The sequence below is a fragment of the Bos indicus x Bos taurus genome, chromosome 1, assembly GCF_003369695.1.
Source record: "Bos indicus x Bos taurus breed Angus x Brahman F1 hybrid chromosome 1, Bos_hybrid_MaternalHap_v2.0, whole genome shotgun sequence".
In the NCBI taxonomy this organism is placed as follows: Eukaryota; Metazoa; Chordata; class Mammalia; order Artiodactyla; family Bovidae; genus Bos; species Bos indicus x Bos taurus.
In genome coordinates, this window is record NC_040076.1 from 87138579 (window position 1) to 87156002 (window position 17424).

Sequence of the window (17424 nt, forward strand, 5' to 3'; positions counted from 1 at the left end):
AGACCTTTGTTGGCAAAGTAATGTCTTTGATTTTTAATATTCTGTCTAGGTTGGTCATAACTTTCCTTCCAAGGAGTAAGTATCTTTTAATTTTATTGCTCCAGTCATCATCTGCAGTGATTTTGGAGCCCAAAAAAATAAAGTCAGCCACTGTCTCCAGTTTCCCCATCTATTTCCCATGAAGTGATGGGACCGGATGCCATGATCTTAGTTTTCTGAATGTTGAGCTTTAAGCCAACTTTTTCACTCTCCTCTTTCACTTTCATCAAGAGGCTCTTTAATTCTTCCTCACTTTCTGCCATAAGGGTGATGGCCTCTGCATATCTGAGGTTATTGATGTTTCTCCCAGCAATCTTGATTCCAGTTTGTGCTTCCTGCCCAGCGTTTCTCATGATGTACTCTGCATCAAGTTAAATAAGCAGGGTGACAACATACAGCCTCGACATACTCCTTTTCCTATTTGGAACCAGTCTGTTGTTCCATGTCCAGTTCTGACTGTTGCTTCCTGACCTGCATACAGGTTTCTCAAGAGGCAGGTGAGGTGGTCTGGTATTCCCATCTCCTTCAGAATTTTCCACAGTTTATTGTGATCCACATAGTTGAAGGCTTTGGCATAGTCAATAAAGCAGAAATACATGTTTTTCTGGAACTCTCTTGCTTTTTCGATGATCCAGTGGATGTTGGCAATTTAATCTCTGGTTCCTGTGCCTTTTCTAAAACCAGCTTGAACATCTGGAAGTTCACGGTTCACGTATTGCTGAAGCCTGGCTTGAAGAATTTTGAGCATTACTTTACTAGCATGTGAGATGAGTGCAATTGTGCGGTAGTTTGAGCATTCTTTGGCCTTGCCTTTCTTTGCGATACTCTAATAGTGAGACTGCACCAAGCTACTCAATCATGCAATGTTCAACCATCATTGTGTTCCCTTAAAGAGTTAAAATATCCTGTGATTTACCTGTGAGTTTGTTGTGGCAACCTGGAGTGCCTCAGGACACAGTTTGGGAACCAAAGTATTAATGGCTCCCCACCACCTACACAAATAAAATCTAAAAGCATGGCATAGGTCTAAACTATTACTGGAGGAATAATCAACATACATAAAGATGTACAAACAGAAACTACTATTTGTCTCAGGGTAACTAAGTGGCTGGGACATAGGGAAGGGAGAAAAACTTACTTTTTGTTACAGAGGCTCTTAAAACTTTTCAATTTTAAGCTTTGTCCATGTGCTACATATTTCAAAGGATATTTTTAAAATTCTAATTTTAAGTTTCTCTCCTAGGAGAAGCACAAAATTTCTCTGATTCAAAAATCACCAATAACTGTCACTGTTGATTCTAAAAAGAGTTACCCATAAAAGTGAAAACTGAGGGATGGATCCTTAACTAGGATTTCATTTAGATGACTATCGAGGTAATCAGGAGAAAGAGTTAACTTGAATGTAGGGGCAGAATGGGGCTCAGGAGACTTGGATAAGCATACAGCACTAGCTAATGGCCTCAGTTTCCCTTTTAAAATCAATATGAAGGTCACAACTGAATGATTCAGTGGTTTCAATGTTAGTATTGAGCCAACTGGAAAGGAATTAGTCATTAAGTGAAACGGGATAAAAAGCCTCTATCCAGGAGAAAGCATTAGTCATCTGCCTGTGTTTCGTGATGGGTCATCATAACTATATTTCAATAGCAGTGAAAAGGTACTTTCTAGTCAAAGAAACAAAGAGGCTGCAAAAGAGTTCTGAGCTCATTTCCTTTTCTTGAAGAAATGCCCAATGTCCCTTTTTAGGGAAGGAAATTGTGGCAGGGGCTACATGCTGCGTCCCAGTATTCATTCTCTCCTCCTCCTTTTTTCGTCTTTATTTATTTCTTTGGCTATGCCAGGTCTTAGTTGTGGCATGCAGGATCTTTAGCTGCAGCATGCGAACTCTCAGGTGTGAGATGTAAGATCTAGTTCGCTAACCAGGTATCAAATCCCAGCCCCCTGCATTGGAACCATGGAGTCTTAGCCACTGAACCACCAGGGAAGTCCTTACTCTCCCCTTCTTCCTTATTAACAGACTTTACTCAGTGAAGCCAGTTAACAGACTTTGCTTTCCAGCCTCCTATGCAGCACACAGCATAGGCATGTGATCAATTCCTGACCAGAGAAGTATAGTGTGGCATGGGGATCTGTGAGAACGCTGACAAAAGGAAAATGAATAAACTGGGAGATTAGATTCTTTTGTCCCTTCCCCTTTTTCTTCCCTGCTTTCCAGAATGGGGATGTGATGGCTGGAATTCTAGCAGCTATTTTGGACCATGAAGTGACCATGAGGTTAGAAATCACAGACCAGGATGGAGGGTGAAACAGAAATATGGGAAGAACCTAGAATCGGATGAATATGAGGGCATCACATCAGCCTGGATTTGCTGTTTCCCCACATCCTCTACATGAAATAAAAGAAATTAACATCTACCTCATTTAAATTCACCAATATTTTATAATTCCTGCTAAATAAACCAAAGGTAAGTCTAATACAGTGCTACCCAGGTGGCTCAGTGGTAAAGAATCCACCTGTCAATGCAGGAGACACAGGAGACGTGGGTTTGACCCCTAAGTCAGGAAGATCCCTTGGAGGAAGAAGTGGTAACCCACTCCAGTATTCTTGCCTGAGAAACTCATGAACGGAGGAGCTTGGAGGACTACAGTCCATGGGGTTGCAAAGAGTCGGACATGACGGGAACACAGCACAGCACAAGTCTAATACAGTCCTTCACTGAAATTAATTTACCGGCCACACCACCTTTAAAACAGAGCTATGATCAGTGTGGCAAGAGTATAGTGGTTGCTACTGGGAGCTATGAAGCACCAGTTGAGGCTTTAAATCAGGGTTTGTGAAACATAATTCCTACTAATATAAGTTAGTGAAGTGTCTGAGTATAAAATCATAGAAAGAACTGGGGCCTAGGGCAAGTCCCAGCGTGCCAATGACATTCAAATTTAAGTTTTTAAAAAACTGGTACAATCCAAATAGAACATTTTTGCTGGATTGTGAGTTTCTGGCTTTCTAAGACATGAAATGTTGAGAGAACACAGAGAGCAGCCCATAGAAAAAGTCCCACTGAAATGAAAGGGTGGGCTAGTGCTCCCAGGAAGCAATGGAAGGGTTCACATAGTAAGAAGCACAAAACCTCAATGCTTACCTTTGGATTCTTTTGTTAAAAGTTACTTGACAATATCCTCTACCACCAATATGATAATTAGAAAAATCAAACTGCAAGGTCTTTTGAGTAAAAAAACACAAAGGTTAAAGGACAAGAGGTCAGCTAACTCCTTTACTCAACCAAAGAAAATAATGAAAAACAACAGCAGATCAGGATGTTTAAGAATGCCATGCTGATGTCATTTCATTCAGAAGAAGTTCATTATCACCAGTAGTGCAAGGGAGCCGAAGGCTTATAACCAAAACGTCAAAACGCATTCAATCATTTCAGCTTTCAGACTTATTCTAAGCTTCTCCGAGGCTAGTTGGTTAACCTGGGTTGTGGTCCAAAGCCATGCGGAGCAGTGGGAAAGATTGGCCAGTGTGGAAAGACCAACTGCAGATAAGCCTCATAAAGAAAACCATGGGCTGAAAATACGGAGAGAAGACAGCAAGAGCGGACCCAGTGCAGAGTAACAGAGAAGCCAACCATGAAGGAAACTCAGCTCCAAGACATTCAATGGCTTTACTTTTCAAATAATCAATGTGTCTTTTTGTTATAGAAAAAGAATTTAAACACAAATAAGCAAAAAGATGAAAACTAATGTCACCTCAATTTCACCATCAGGAAGGAGTTACTATTAACAATTTGGAGCACATTTTGCCAGACACTACTAGGCTCTCAGTTATATATGTATATGAGTATGTATGTACACACATATATATACATACATACATGTGCACACATATATGTAAGTATATACATATATACATGCATTATGTACACACATAGAGATGCACATACACATGTATGCATATATAATTTTTTTAACCAAAATAAAATTACAACATGCAAACAATTTTGAAATTCCTTCCAAACAATAATCCTAGGCATTTCCAGATACAAACTTGCCTGGTCAAAAATTATCAAACCATTTGTTTTTCTGGGAAAACCATAGAGGAAGTTTAATATGAAATATGATCATGATTACATGAGTAGAAGCCAGTCCTCACTTGTATGAGCAAAACTGGCTCTTCTGAATGAGGGAGACAGAAAATCACTATTAGATAAACACCACATTGTTGCAGGCAAGATCCACTAATGGATGATAAAATTAGTGAACAAAAACTTGAGGAGAAACGTATTAGTATCATCTCCAAGTATCACTTTCAAAATATTTATTAACTATACCTTAACCTCACAGTGGAAAAACCCAGCAGACACCACCTTAACAAGTGAGCAAGGTTAAACATCACCTGTTCAGCTTCCTGTGCTCCCTGATGGCTGGCCCTGAAGAGGGCCCCATCACTTCTGAGGAATTCTGGCCAAAAATGCATGACCTCAGGCTTACCATGAAGTCACATGATAAATCCAAATTGAGGTACAGTCCACAAAATAACTGGCCAGTACTCTTCAAAAGTGTCACAATTATTAAAAGATTTTAACAGTCTACAGAACTATCACAGATTAGACAGGATTAGGGAAACATGACAACCAAATGCAACATGGGATACTAGAGCAACAATAAAAACAATATTAGTAGAAAAAAATAGTGAAATACAAATAAAGTCTGTAGTTTGGCTAATATTAAAAAAAAAGAAAAGAAAAAAAAAAAACCTGTCTCTTCTTTAAAGGCAGTGAAAAAGGAGACCAGAAGCAGAAGCACAATTTCTCTGCAGGCACTATCAGCCTAATTGTTTCAAAACACTAACCCTGCAAGTATGTTGGAAGCATCCTTCACCATAGGTAAACACAAAGTGGAGACAGACCATCTCGAGTGAAATTGGCTCCTCTCATCTTTAAACTGTAGAGCAGTAAACAGCCAGTTCCTCCAAATCAAACATGTGCAGTCACCCACCCACCCACCCACCCCCACACACAGAAAACTGTTAACAACTATTTACATTACCTAAAAACATCTTGGAATTCCTCCTTTTGGGTAAAGCGCCACCAGATGCGCCTCTTACCTTCTGAAAAGAAAACAAGAGATTGTTAAAATGCAGCCTCTGGGACAGATGATTGGGAGTTGGGGTAGCACCTCAGAGGTTCTTAGTTTTCATAAAAAGGCCAAGAGGAAATATTCAATCTGGACTAGAGATGCCAGGATAAACAAGAACTTGACCCATGTCCATGAAGGGAGGGGGGAAGGCAAAGGTAATGGTCCACCTGATTATGCTTTCACCAAATTATCAAGAAAGTACCTCTGGGAAGGGAAGTGAAGCCAGGGGTCAGGGTGAAGGGGACACTTCAAGTGGGCAAGTGTTTCCAAAAGGCTGGAGTCCATGCCCGAGGCCAGAGGAGCCCTGGGGGGACGGTGGCTCCAGGAGCGAGGCTATTGTTCCCCTGCTATTCACTAAGCCCTGTGCTTGGTCTTCAGTGCTCACAACAACTGCTGTTGGAAAGAGTTCATAAATACCAATAAAGAGCTGCTGATATTCTGGTCATAAGAAGCCCCAGTCTAACCTCCCGAAACACTTTTGGAGCTCCCACTGGTGACCGTTTACCCCTAAGCTCCGTGTATTTTCTATTTCTGGCAGAAGTCCCCTGCAGCGGTGAAACTGCTCTCAAGTGGTTTTGCAAAAGAAGTCATTCATTACCCTTTTGATACTCGCACAAAATGTTCGACTCTCAAAGAGGCTATTAAAATGTTTGCCTCAAATGACCAAAATGTTCTTCTCGTTACTCAAAGAGCACATTTCAAACACTTAGCAGTTGTGTGGGCCAAACCCCAGCATCCTTTCAAGCAGCCACCCGTTAAGGCAGCACCGAGGCTCTGCTGCTTCTTTAGTTCACCCTCTTATCACTATTAGAGGCTTCCCAGGTGGCTCAGTGGTAAAGAATCCATCTGCCACTGCAGGAGACGCGAGTTCAATCCGTGGGTTGGAAGATCTCCTGGAGAAGGAAATGGCAACCCACTCCAGTATTCTTGCCTGGAGAATTCCACAGACAGAGGAGCCTGGCGGGCCACAGTCCCTGGGGTCTCACAGAGTTGGATGCGACTGAGTGGCAGCAGCAGCCTATCAGTCTTAACTCTTCTTTCCCATATTTCATTATTTGGCATTGAAAGTGGACTCATCTTTGTGATTCTCCCAATAAATTTTTATAGCTTCTACTATAAGTTTATAGGTCCCACAGGAAAGTAAAATTATTGGACTCTTTAGCTCAAAAGAGCGTGGGAAGAAAGGAGGAGAGGAGCTGCAGGGAGACCTGCTGGACTGTGAGGCTCTCCCCACATGTGAGAGTCACACCTCAGACTCAGATTAGGTCTGATTCCATTCAGAAAAAAAAAAAAAGCAACTACCAGGCTTCCCTGATAGCTCAGCTGGTAAAGAATCCGCCTGCAATGCAGGAGATCCAGGTTCAATTCCTGGGTCGGGAAGATCCCCCGGAGAAGTGAAAGGCTACCCACGCCAGTATTCTGGCCTGGAGAATTCCATGGACTATATAGTGTATGGGGTCGAAAAGAGTTGGACACGACTGAGCGACTTTTTCACTTCACTTTAGCTCAAAAACTTGTCTATCCAAATACTAATGCTACATTCATGTTACGGTTCTTAGAATCTATCTCCTCCAAGGTCTCAGAGTCTCTGCTCCCCTTCCCTCCACCAACCTGCCTCAAAAAAGGACGAGATAAAACCTTCACCAAAGGTATATTTAACCATCCACACTGAACAGTCCTGGAGGTCACTTGTAATCTCTCTACAGACGTTTACAGCATCCTTCTGCTTGTTCCAATCTCACTGTCCCCTCCACTCCTGCATGAAAGTGTGGGGAGAAAGGAGGAGTTTCAGGGAGACCTCCTGGACTGTGAGGCTTTCCCCAAATGTGAGAGTCACACCTCAGACTCAGATTAGGTCTGATTCCATTCAGAAAAAAAAAAAAAAAGACCTTCCTTCCAAAGACCATTACCTCTGTGCCTGCATCAGTCACCACTAGGTGACTTGGCTTGAGAAACTGGAATTCCTCAGCCACAGACGTGACTGTCAGGCTCTGTGTTGGAATTCAGGCTGCAAAGTGAGTGAAGACACGGTCCATCCCTTGAGGAGCTCACCAGCAGCAGAGGGGAGCACGAAAGCAAACAAACAGCACAACGGATTCCAGTGTTAAGAGAAGTAAGGATGACATCATAAGGAAGAAATGATGGTTCTTCTGGGGATGCAAGGGGTGGGCAGGGCTGGTGAGTTAAGAAGAGCAGTGGGCCTGGTGGATAGCAGCTACAGAGCAACTATGCTAGTTGATTGGTTGGTTGGTTGGTTGGATGGATGGATGAAACATGAATGAGTGGGGGGATGATGGATAGATATACGGATACGCTGACCACAGGGAGTACAACAGATATAAAAGGAATAGGGATGAAAGGAGGGCATCCCCCAAAACAGAAAACAGCATGCATGAGGCCTGAAATCGTGGTGTGTTCCAGGAAAGAGAAGGGGTTTGCTATATCTAGGGTAATGGAGCTGATGCAGTAAAAGGGAAGGTCGGAAAGGTCACAGGGGTCAGATCATGGAATGCCTTATAATCATATACAGAAGAGTCTGGACTTCATCCTACAACAAAGAGAAAGACATTCAAGATTTAAGCTTCAGTGTGCCACAGATGCACACCGGGTGAAAAGGTCACTCTGAGTGCAGCATGCAGACTCAGGGGGGCGGGGCGGGGGTGGGCAGGGCACTGAAGACAGCACATTGGAAGGAAGGAAGGCAAGTCAGGAAGCTACAGCATTAGCCCTTTTAAGGCATAACAAGTACTCGGACAAGAACAGCAGGGATGAAGAGGACAGGAAGGAATTTGGGGCTGTTTGGAATGCCCGAATAACTGGACTTGATAACCAGCCTGCCATGGCATGAGAGCAGAATCAAAGGATGTCTAAGCCTCTAGAATTCAAGACAAAGAACACGGTGAGAAAGCAGATAATTCATTCAGTCTGAGTGCAACAAGCTTGAAGTACCTATGAGGCATTTGAGTAGAGGAGGCCAGGTCAAAGTCAGATGGTCAGACCTTCAGCTCTGGAGGGACACTGATTGAGAAGTCATCAGCTCAGACATAGTGGCCAAACAAGGCTGTGGATGGCCCTGATGAGGATGAGCAAGTGCCAGTATTTCCTAGGATGTAGGAACAAAGAAACGAAACAATGCTAGTCAAAGTGAGAAAGGGCAGTCCGACAGGGGAGAAAACCCAGCACAGAATGGTGCCAAAGAAAGCAGAGGAGGAGAAGTTCCAAAAGAAAAACAAGTTTAAAGACTGAAAAACTCAAGGCTAAAACATATCTACCAGCTCTGGCAACTAAGAGGTCACTGACAACCTCGGCAGTTTTAGCTGCTTCACAGGAAGGTTAACTGAACAGCAGTGTTGAACTTAAAGCGGGCTGTATCGAGACGGTGAGCGTAGAAGTTTTAAAGCTTCAATTGAAGGATGGGATGACTGAAGCAGGACTCAACTTAGAGTTCTGAGGCATGCTCCTTTTTAAGGTGTGAGAAAAAAGACAGAAGAGGGAGATGCTGGAAATGTAAGAGGGAGTGGAGTGAATGGAGGTTCTGAAGTAGGAGGAAACGGGACCACGAGGACTGAGAGGGCACAGCTTTCTGCTGAGATGGGAGGAAACAAAAGGAGAACCACTGCAAATGAGCTCCCAGGAGGTGAGGCAGGAGCTCAAGGTTTCTGTCCAGGGTCCCTGTTTCCTCTGGAAAGCGCAGGTCTGATCATTTTTGGAGAATGAAGAGGGAGGCACGGGTAAAGTCTTGCAGTAAGCATCCACTGGCACAGAAGAAGGAACATGCTAGGTGTTCTGGGCAGTGAGAGAGCCCAGCAGAAGGGGAAAGGCCAGGAATCTGACATGGTCCCCAACCGCAAGGCAGTGCACGTGGGCAGTACATCCACGGAAGCGGAGGATGACACCGATGGACAGACCGGGGGTGCAGTGGGGGAGGCGGGGTTCTGGAGGACCGTAAGGAGGCAAGACACCAGGATGAGGGTCAGTTGAGGGTAGTGGTGATAAGAGAATGTTTAAAGTCACAGATGCTGAGAAGCAAGCTAAACAGATTAAAACAGGAATAAATGAGTGAAAGAGCTAAAATGAGAGAGAACTGTGGTCAGAGAGTGAAACATTAAACTTAAAATTTCAGAGGCAGAAGTAATTGCATTCTATAATTCTGCCACTAGCTTTGTGACCTGGAGCAAGTTATTTCAAGTCTCTGGGCCTCAGCTTCTTCCTTTTTTTTTTTTTTTTTCAGTCTCCTAAAACTTCATTACTTTATGTTAAGACAGATGATACAACACAAACTTCATCAGAATCGCTATGCCCCGCCTAACAGGAGTAGTGAATGGAAATCATATAGTATCAGGCCAGTGTTAGAATACTTTAAAGCTAACCATTCAGTTTATGATCTGTCTGACCTCCTGGTCTTTTTTCTTCCTCTTCTCCCCACTGTCCAACTGGGGGATCTCTCCTTTGTCCAAAACTTAAACAGAGAACATATTAGGTAGGCTAGGGTGAGAGATGAAATGAACTTCAAATCAGCATTGATTATGGAAGATCAAAGATAATTTATAAACCATTAGGACTAAGATGAAGATTGAACAGTATTGCCAAACATAAAATTAATATTTGAAAATTAATAACATCTCCAAACAACATGGATAACCAATTTAAATACATTAAAAGGTAAAAGACAACAGTAATAACAGTTACAAAAATTATGTTGTTGTTGTTTAGTCACTAGGCCATGTCTGACTCTTTGCAACCTCATGGACTATAGCCTACGAGGCTCCTCTGTTCATGGGATTTCCCAAGGCAAGAATACTAGAGTGGGTTGCCATTTCCTTCTCCAGGGGATCTTTCTGACCCAGGGATCAAACCCACATCTGCTGCATTAGCAGGCAGATTCTTTACCAATGAGGCACCAGGGAAGCCCATAGAAATTATAGGATAGATACCTTAAAAAAAAATCTAATAAGGGCTTCCCTGGCAGTCCAATGGTTAAAGAATCCACCTTGCAATGCAGGGGACACCAGTTAGATCCTTGATCTGGGAAAATCCCACAGGCCTCAGGGCAATTAAGTCCGTGGCAGGTGGCAATTAAGAGCCATAACTACTAAGCCTGTACTCTAGAACCCGGGAGCTACAACTACTGAGCCCACATGCAGCAACTGCTGAAGCACACACACAAAAACTAGACAGCAGCCCCCACTCTGAAACTAGAGAAAAGCCCTCGCAGCGACGAAGACCCAGTAGAGCCAAAAATAAACAAATGTTTTTTTAAACAGTCTAATAAAATTAAAGTTTCTTTATTGAAAATTATAAAACATTACTGAAGGACATAAAAGAGACCTGAATCAATAGAGAGGTATGCCATGTTGAATAGTCATTCGGTCAGTATTTATGAAGTACCTACTATGTGCTGGGTACTGTTACATGCTGAGGACCCAGAGGTGAACAAAACAGACCAGACTCCCTGCCCTCATGGAGCTTCAGTTCAGTTCAGTCGCTCAGTCGTGTCCGACTCTTTGCGACCCCATGAATTGCACCACGTCAGGCCTCCCTGACCATCATCAAATCCCTTAGACAATGATATATACTATAGATCAATCTATAAATCAATGTGGCCGTGATCAAAATCTCAACAGTATTTTTTAACTGATTCCAAAATCCATATGGAAAAATAAACATTCAAATCCAGGAAATTTCTGGGAAAAAAATGAACATGGAAAAAGTGCTCATACTCCTGGATATCAAGACTTGAGGCATCAACACAGGGACACAAATAAGAGCAACATACAGAACTGAGCATCTCCAAGCTGACACAAGTGTGAGTAGCAAGTTTAAATATTTTTCAAAATGGCACTATAAGTCATTGAAAAAGGCTGTACTTCTCCAGTAATAGTGGGACAATTGGTCATTAATATAAGGAAAAAAGCAGATTCCCACACTTGACACAAATATAAAAATAGATTATAGATGATTTAAAGATCTAAAATGTTAGAACATTAAAACATTCACAATCTCTGTCTCTCTGTGTGTCTTTCACCCTCTCTCTCTCTCTCTCTCTCTCACACACACACACACACTTCTTTTTAAAAATATTAGAAGAAATATCTTTATGACCTTGAGTTGGGAAACAATTTCTTTTTTTGGAGGGGGGGGAACAATTTCTTAAGCAAGATAGAAAAAGCACAACTCATAAGAGAAAAGTTTAATAAACCTAACTACATCAAAATTCAAAACCAGTTCTATAGGACTTTCCTGGAGTGGCTAAGACTCTGTGCTTCCAATGCAGGGGGGCAAGGGTTTGATCTCTGGTCAGGGAACTAAGATCCCACATGCTGAGTTATGCAGCAAAAAAAAAAAAAAAAAACAACTAATTAAAAAAATAAAACCTTCTGTTCTACAAAATAATTCATAAAGTAAAAAGATAAGCCACAGAACATCAGAAAAGTGTGTCTATAACAGACAAAATTTTGGTATCCAGGAAGTAAAAAGAACTAATCAAACTTTTAAGAAAAAGATAAATCCATAGAGAAATAGGCTGAAAATATAAATAGGCAAGTCATGGAGAAGAAAAGGAGATTGGCCAACAAAAGGAATGAAAAGACATTTCTACCCTCACAGGAGAAAATGCTAAATATTTAAATGCCACTTTACAACCATTCCATTAGCAAACATCAAAGTTCTGACCAAGCAGTGGTGAGGGTTTGGGGAAACAGACACGCATAATCAGAGCAAACTGGAATGTGCATTGGTACAACCACTAAGGATGGATTTAGCAATGTCCAGTAAAAATGAAGATAACAACATGCATGAGCCAACACTGCCACTTGTAGATCTATTTCTGAAAGAATCTTGCACATGTTCCCCCAGGAGAAACGTGTAAAAATGCTCATTTGTACAATGTCTGTAGAAACAAACAAACAAAAAAATGGAGGCAATCTAAATGTCTTCAAACGGGAGAACAGAGTAGTAAATGAGAAGGTACTCATAAAATGGAACACCAAACAACTACTGAAATGAATGAAGTATACCCAGATGCATGAGATTTCACTGAAGGGAAAAACTCTAGGCAGAATTAGAGGTAACAGTATACTATTTATCTACATCTTTAAAACATATAAAGTCATACTGCATATTGTTCATGAATGCCCATACTTAAATAAAATATAATGACATTCATGGGAACGAGAAACAGCAAGTTCACAACCGTGTTTACTTCTGTGGAGGGAGGGAACCGAAAGAGACTTGCACTTGTAGGGGAAAAAAAAGCTCTTTCCCTAAGAAAAAAAAATTGAAGCAAAAATATCCAAATTTCTTTTATTTCTGATTTTTGTATCCATGAGTGTTTCTGGAATTATTTTCTGTACTTTGCTGTACTTTTTGACTTTTTTTTCCTATCGGCCAACTCATGTCTTTAACAACTTTGAACAGAACATTACAAGAAGAAAAATATAAGACTGGTTAAGCTAAGGTTTGGGAAGGCTACAAATGCCTGCTAACAGTGCTACCTCTATTTCCTGTCATCCCAGAGAAGGAGGAGTCACATGGGCACAGTAAAACCTCCTTGTGATGAACCCCACTACGACAACGTCACAAGCCCCGTTCTCCCAAAACGCGTATCTCACCTCGCGCACGTGTCTCTTCAGATGCATGTAGACACTCTGTCCAGTTTTTCGAAAGTGTCTTTCCACGTGTTCCCTTCCAAAGGCCAAAAATGTATTCATGCAGACATAGAGTCCGCCTTCAGAATTCTAGAAGAGACAGGTTACAACGTTAGTCCAGCAGTCTAGACACAGAAACAGAGAAGGGGAAGGAAGGCAAACAATGACAAACGATGAAGACAAAGTCTGGCAAAAGGTCACCCAGCGATCATAGTCACCTGCAGTGACCTCAAGGGCTCACAGCCACTTAACACAGCTCCTGCCTCAAGCCTGGGTCCCCGGTGCTCTCTGACAGCAGTCTCACAGTCAGGTAGAACCTCAGGGGCTCTGGGGAATAAACATGCCTGCCTGACTCTCCAGACTGGGGTAAGGGGTGATCAGGAATAGAAGAAAGCTGGCAGCTGATCCCATGACCGTCATTCCATATAATAATGCTTTTTTTAATGTTACTGAAATATGTCCTTAGTCGCTCAGTTGTGTCCAACTCTTTGCAATCCTATGGACTGTAGCCTGCCAGGCTCCTCTGTCCCTGGAATTTTCCAGACAAGAATATTAGAGTGGGTTGCCATGTCTCCTCCTCCAGGCAATCTTCCCAACCCCAGAGATCGAACCCATGTCTGTTTTATCTCCTGCACTGGCAGTCAGCTTCTTTACCACCAGCGCCACCTTTGTTGAAGTATAATTGATTTACAATGTTGAGTTAATTTCTGCTGTACAGCAAAGTGATTCAGTTATACATATTTTGTCTTATTCTTTTCCATTACAATTTATCACAAAATCTTGATTATAGTTCCCTGTGCCAGCCCTGGACCTATTGTCTATTCATCCTATATACAATAGTTTGCATCTGCTAATCCCAAACTCCCAATCCTTCCCTCCCCCAGCCCCCACACTTAGCAACCACAAGTCTGTTCTCTTTACAAAGACCATCAATTCAATAGTTCATCATCGTTCTCCCTCACTGGTCAGTGCAAGTCTCCAGGAACATAAAGTTTTATATCCTTTTAGCACGACAGGATGCTTCAAAGATATCAGAAAGTTTTCAAACCAGAAGACATAATCGGGGAAATATTAGATTTGAAACCAGAGATCCTGAACTGCCACTAAATAGCTCTATGACCTCAACAGAGTTTGTAAGATAGTCTCTGAGAGTCAGTATTTTCCTCAATAAACGTATCTCTAGCAATAATTCCCACCTCACAGGGCTTCGTGTAGTTCAAACGGGAAGAAACACCCACTGTGCTATAAGTCATTATGTAAAGATTGATTTACATAATTCATTTATAATGTATTTAATAATTTAATAATTATTTATTACAAGTTAAAAGTTCTATGTGCTACATGTATCTCCTATTATCACAATTATTTTCTACTTGGGGAAAAAGCAGAAGGAAGAAAAAGGTCAGTCTAATAGCCACACAGGCTGGGGATAACAAATATTAATTTGTCATAAAATGTATTAGGTAGCTAGTGGGAGAACCAAGAAATTAGCAAGCAGGAGAAGAAAAATGTTCAAGTACAGCATTTTTCTTAAGAAAAATATAGAATAGCTATATAATGCAAGATTATGTAACCTCCAATATAATCATAAAGCCTTTACAACTTCATTGCCAAGAATTTTTTACTTATTAAGGAATTTGATAAAAATTTAATATACCAAACATCCAATATTAAATCTCTGGAGTCACTTGATACTGTCACAAAGTCCATAATTAAAGAGAAAAATGCTTTGGCACTCATAGACAACCCCACGTAAGGAAGGATTCTATTCTAAATACCCAAAGACATCTTCCATCCCACATATATGCTGGCCTCTGAAACAGCCTATGGCCCTCACTAGAGACTCTGAGCTGGAAGCACTGCCCCGGGAATCTGCCAGTAGTTCTAAAAGTTAAGACACACTAACAGAAAACACTTTAAAAGCTACTCATATAGAACAAACACCTTAGTTTAACCCATCTAGTGATCTACACTTTCTTATCTCTTGTCTCCTTACTGTCTGTTTATACAAGAAGGTCCTGCTTGATTTCTTGGCTGCACTCCTGGCCACATGAAGACAAGTGCTATATAGTCCTTTGGGGGCAGTTATCGTAGTGACGGGGAGGATGGTCAATGAGAGGAAGAGTTGAGGGTTTGAACACTCTTAGTCAATTAGCTTAGATCCACATCTTACACCAAATACTATAATGAGGTCCAGATAGATCCAAGACATAAGCATCTAAAAAACTAGAAAAGAGCAGACTAGTATATTCATCCTACTTATGAAGAAGAAAATAATTTCTGGCCAAGAAAATACACAGTATCAGAAGAGAAGAAATTGTTGAGTGTAAAAATGTAAACACTAATGAACAAGTTGTGCATTGCAAAATATAATGAAACAGGAAACCAACGATAACAGAATGGGGAAAGATGTAAAGTATAATGAAGAAAAGCTTATAGCCAAACTGTAAAATATGATAAAATTACAAGATGTCAACATTCAGGTTTAGCTTGGTAAGAACTTGCTGTCATTTGTTTAAGGTCATGTAGTTTTAACTGTAAGAAAATATTAAATTCAAATCATACCTCCACTACCTCCTAAAGGAAGTATGTTAAAACAATCCCAAGGCAATTATATGCCTACTAAACTGACAAATGGTATTAAAATCCCACAGCCTCAAGCCACAAAGAAAACCTGTATATCTCCCCCCACAATATAAATCAGTTCCACCCTCCTAGGGAGCAATAAACTGATTTGACATAGTACCTCTCCTTTGCTGTGACTTCAGGAACCCGAGAGGAAAAATAACTAATTTGTACAAAAATATTCACAGATGAACTATTTAGGATCAGAAAATGGCCCCCAAATAGAGGAATTAAGAACCTGAGACATATGAACACAACAGATACTATAACATTTTTTAAAATGACAAATATATGAATCATGTGTAATGTGTACAGAAAACGTGTAGAATTGCATGTAATGTACATAGGAAAATAATATTCATGGAACACATGCTGATGACAAGGAAGAAAAGGAAGAGGGGAAGGGAGGTTGCAGGCTGACAAAAACCTGAAATGAAACCGGAACAGATCAAAGGTTTTGTATTTAAGTTCTTGACTTGGGAGTCCTCATCCTTACCTCCCATTACTTCTGTGCTTGGTATAGAGAGGTGTTTCTCATACTACTGTCATGAAGGGCCAGGCTATTTTGTTTTGTTGCACTTCTATTCATTGAGGAAAGGTTAAGAGGTTCCAGTGGTCCCACTGCGCATGGCTAGTTCTCAGCTTCAGCCAGGCGTGAACCGAAATGTTTCAGCACCACAAAACTCACATGGGTCTATATCCTGTTCAGACAAACTAATCCACTGCTGGTGCACTTGGAAGTGGCCACAACGGCAAGCTGCTATAGAAATTTCCAAATGCTTACTCTCAATGTTCGTGCTTATCTCATGGCACCAGTCAGCTGACTACACTTCAAGTAGCATTGGTCTAGAGTGAGGTGAACTGCCCAGTGCTGAGTGTCTCACTATCAGGAAAGCATCTCTTCAAGGACCTCCAGGAACACTAGGCAAGGCCTCAAGCCTGCAGAGCACCCCACGTCAAAACCAGGAATTCCCTGGCAGTCTAGTGGTTAGGCCTCTGCACTTGCACCGTCGAGGGCACAGGTTCAAAATCCCTGGTCGGGACACTAAGATCCCACAAGTCACAGTCCCACACCCATCCAGCAGTCCACCCTGCCAGCCACTGCCCATGACCGATTTTCACATTCCTCTGCTCGACCCCATGCCAGTGGTCCTTAATTCCAAATCCACTTTCTTTTCACAATTGTTAGCATCTTCTTCACTGAAATCTGTAGCAGGGAGAATCCTCACTTCTTCACTTGGGGCCACCACATTCAGAAGCTCAATCACTCATGCATTTGGCTCCTTGAGGGAAGGAAAATGGTATGACACTCATTACTGAATTGCAAAACAGTACCTGAGCAGCACAGGCCAGGACTGAATAAACATTTCCAGAGGGAATGGGAAGTTTTGTGTGGTTATCTGTCATTCAGTTACATAGCTTAGTCTCTCTCTCTCTCAAACCAGCCCTCGGTGCCCTTCTGACCTATATTTGAAATGCATTACAGCTCAGGCTCCTCTTCAAGTCTTTCAGCATAACTAAATAATGTGAGAGCACGCTCAGCCGCTCAGTAGTGTCTAACTTTCGACCCTATGGACTGTAGCCCGCAAGGCTCCTTTGTCCATAAAGAATGAGAATCATCAAAAGAAAACCGATAGCTGAGCACAGAAGAACAGCCCGAGGCACCAGCATGAACACTCACTTTTCAGGTTTGTTTGGCTAAAGTCACCCTCTTTGCAGCATGGACACCAGACCTGCTGTGTCCCAGCTCCCCTGCCTTCCATAACCAAGCTGGCCTCGCAGGGTTCTTCAAGGTAGCAGCGCACACCCCCATCCCTTCCAGAGGCCAGCCAGCCCAAAATGGCCAGTGTATGCTTCTCTGCATTTTCTTGGCTAAAGCAGATTCTAATTACCATTTACATGCACTGAACAGAAATTTGGCCAAGAGGCTAGACTTGATTTAGAAACCTGAAATTGCAGGGAAGTCAAGAAA

The 17424-nt window shown here is 41.8% G+C and overlaps 1 protein-coding gene across 2 annotated transcripts in view; it reads right to left on the reverse strand.

Annotated features, from left to right (window-relative positions):
• Window positions 1-17424, reverse strand: part of USP13 (ubiquitin specific peptidase 13) — a 130957-nt gene that overhangs the window by 93734 nt on the left and 19799 nt on the right. For both annotated transcript variants that reach the window (XM_027540338.1, XM_027540340.1), the window contains exons 2-3: window positions 12792-12917; window positions 5092-5152 (exon numbers count right to left, since the gene is read on the reverse strand). In XM_027540338.1, coding sequence (XP_027396139.1) covers window positions 5092-5152; window positions 12792-12917 — 187 coding nt within the window. The remainder of the gene's footprint in view (window positions 1-5091; window positions 5153-12791; window positions 12918-17424) is intronic.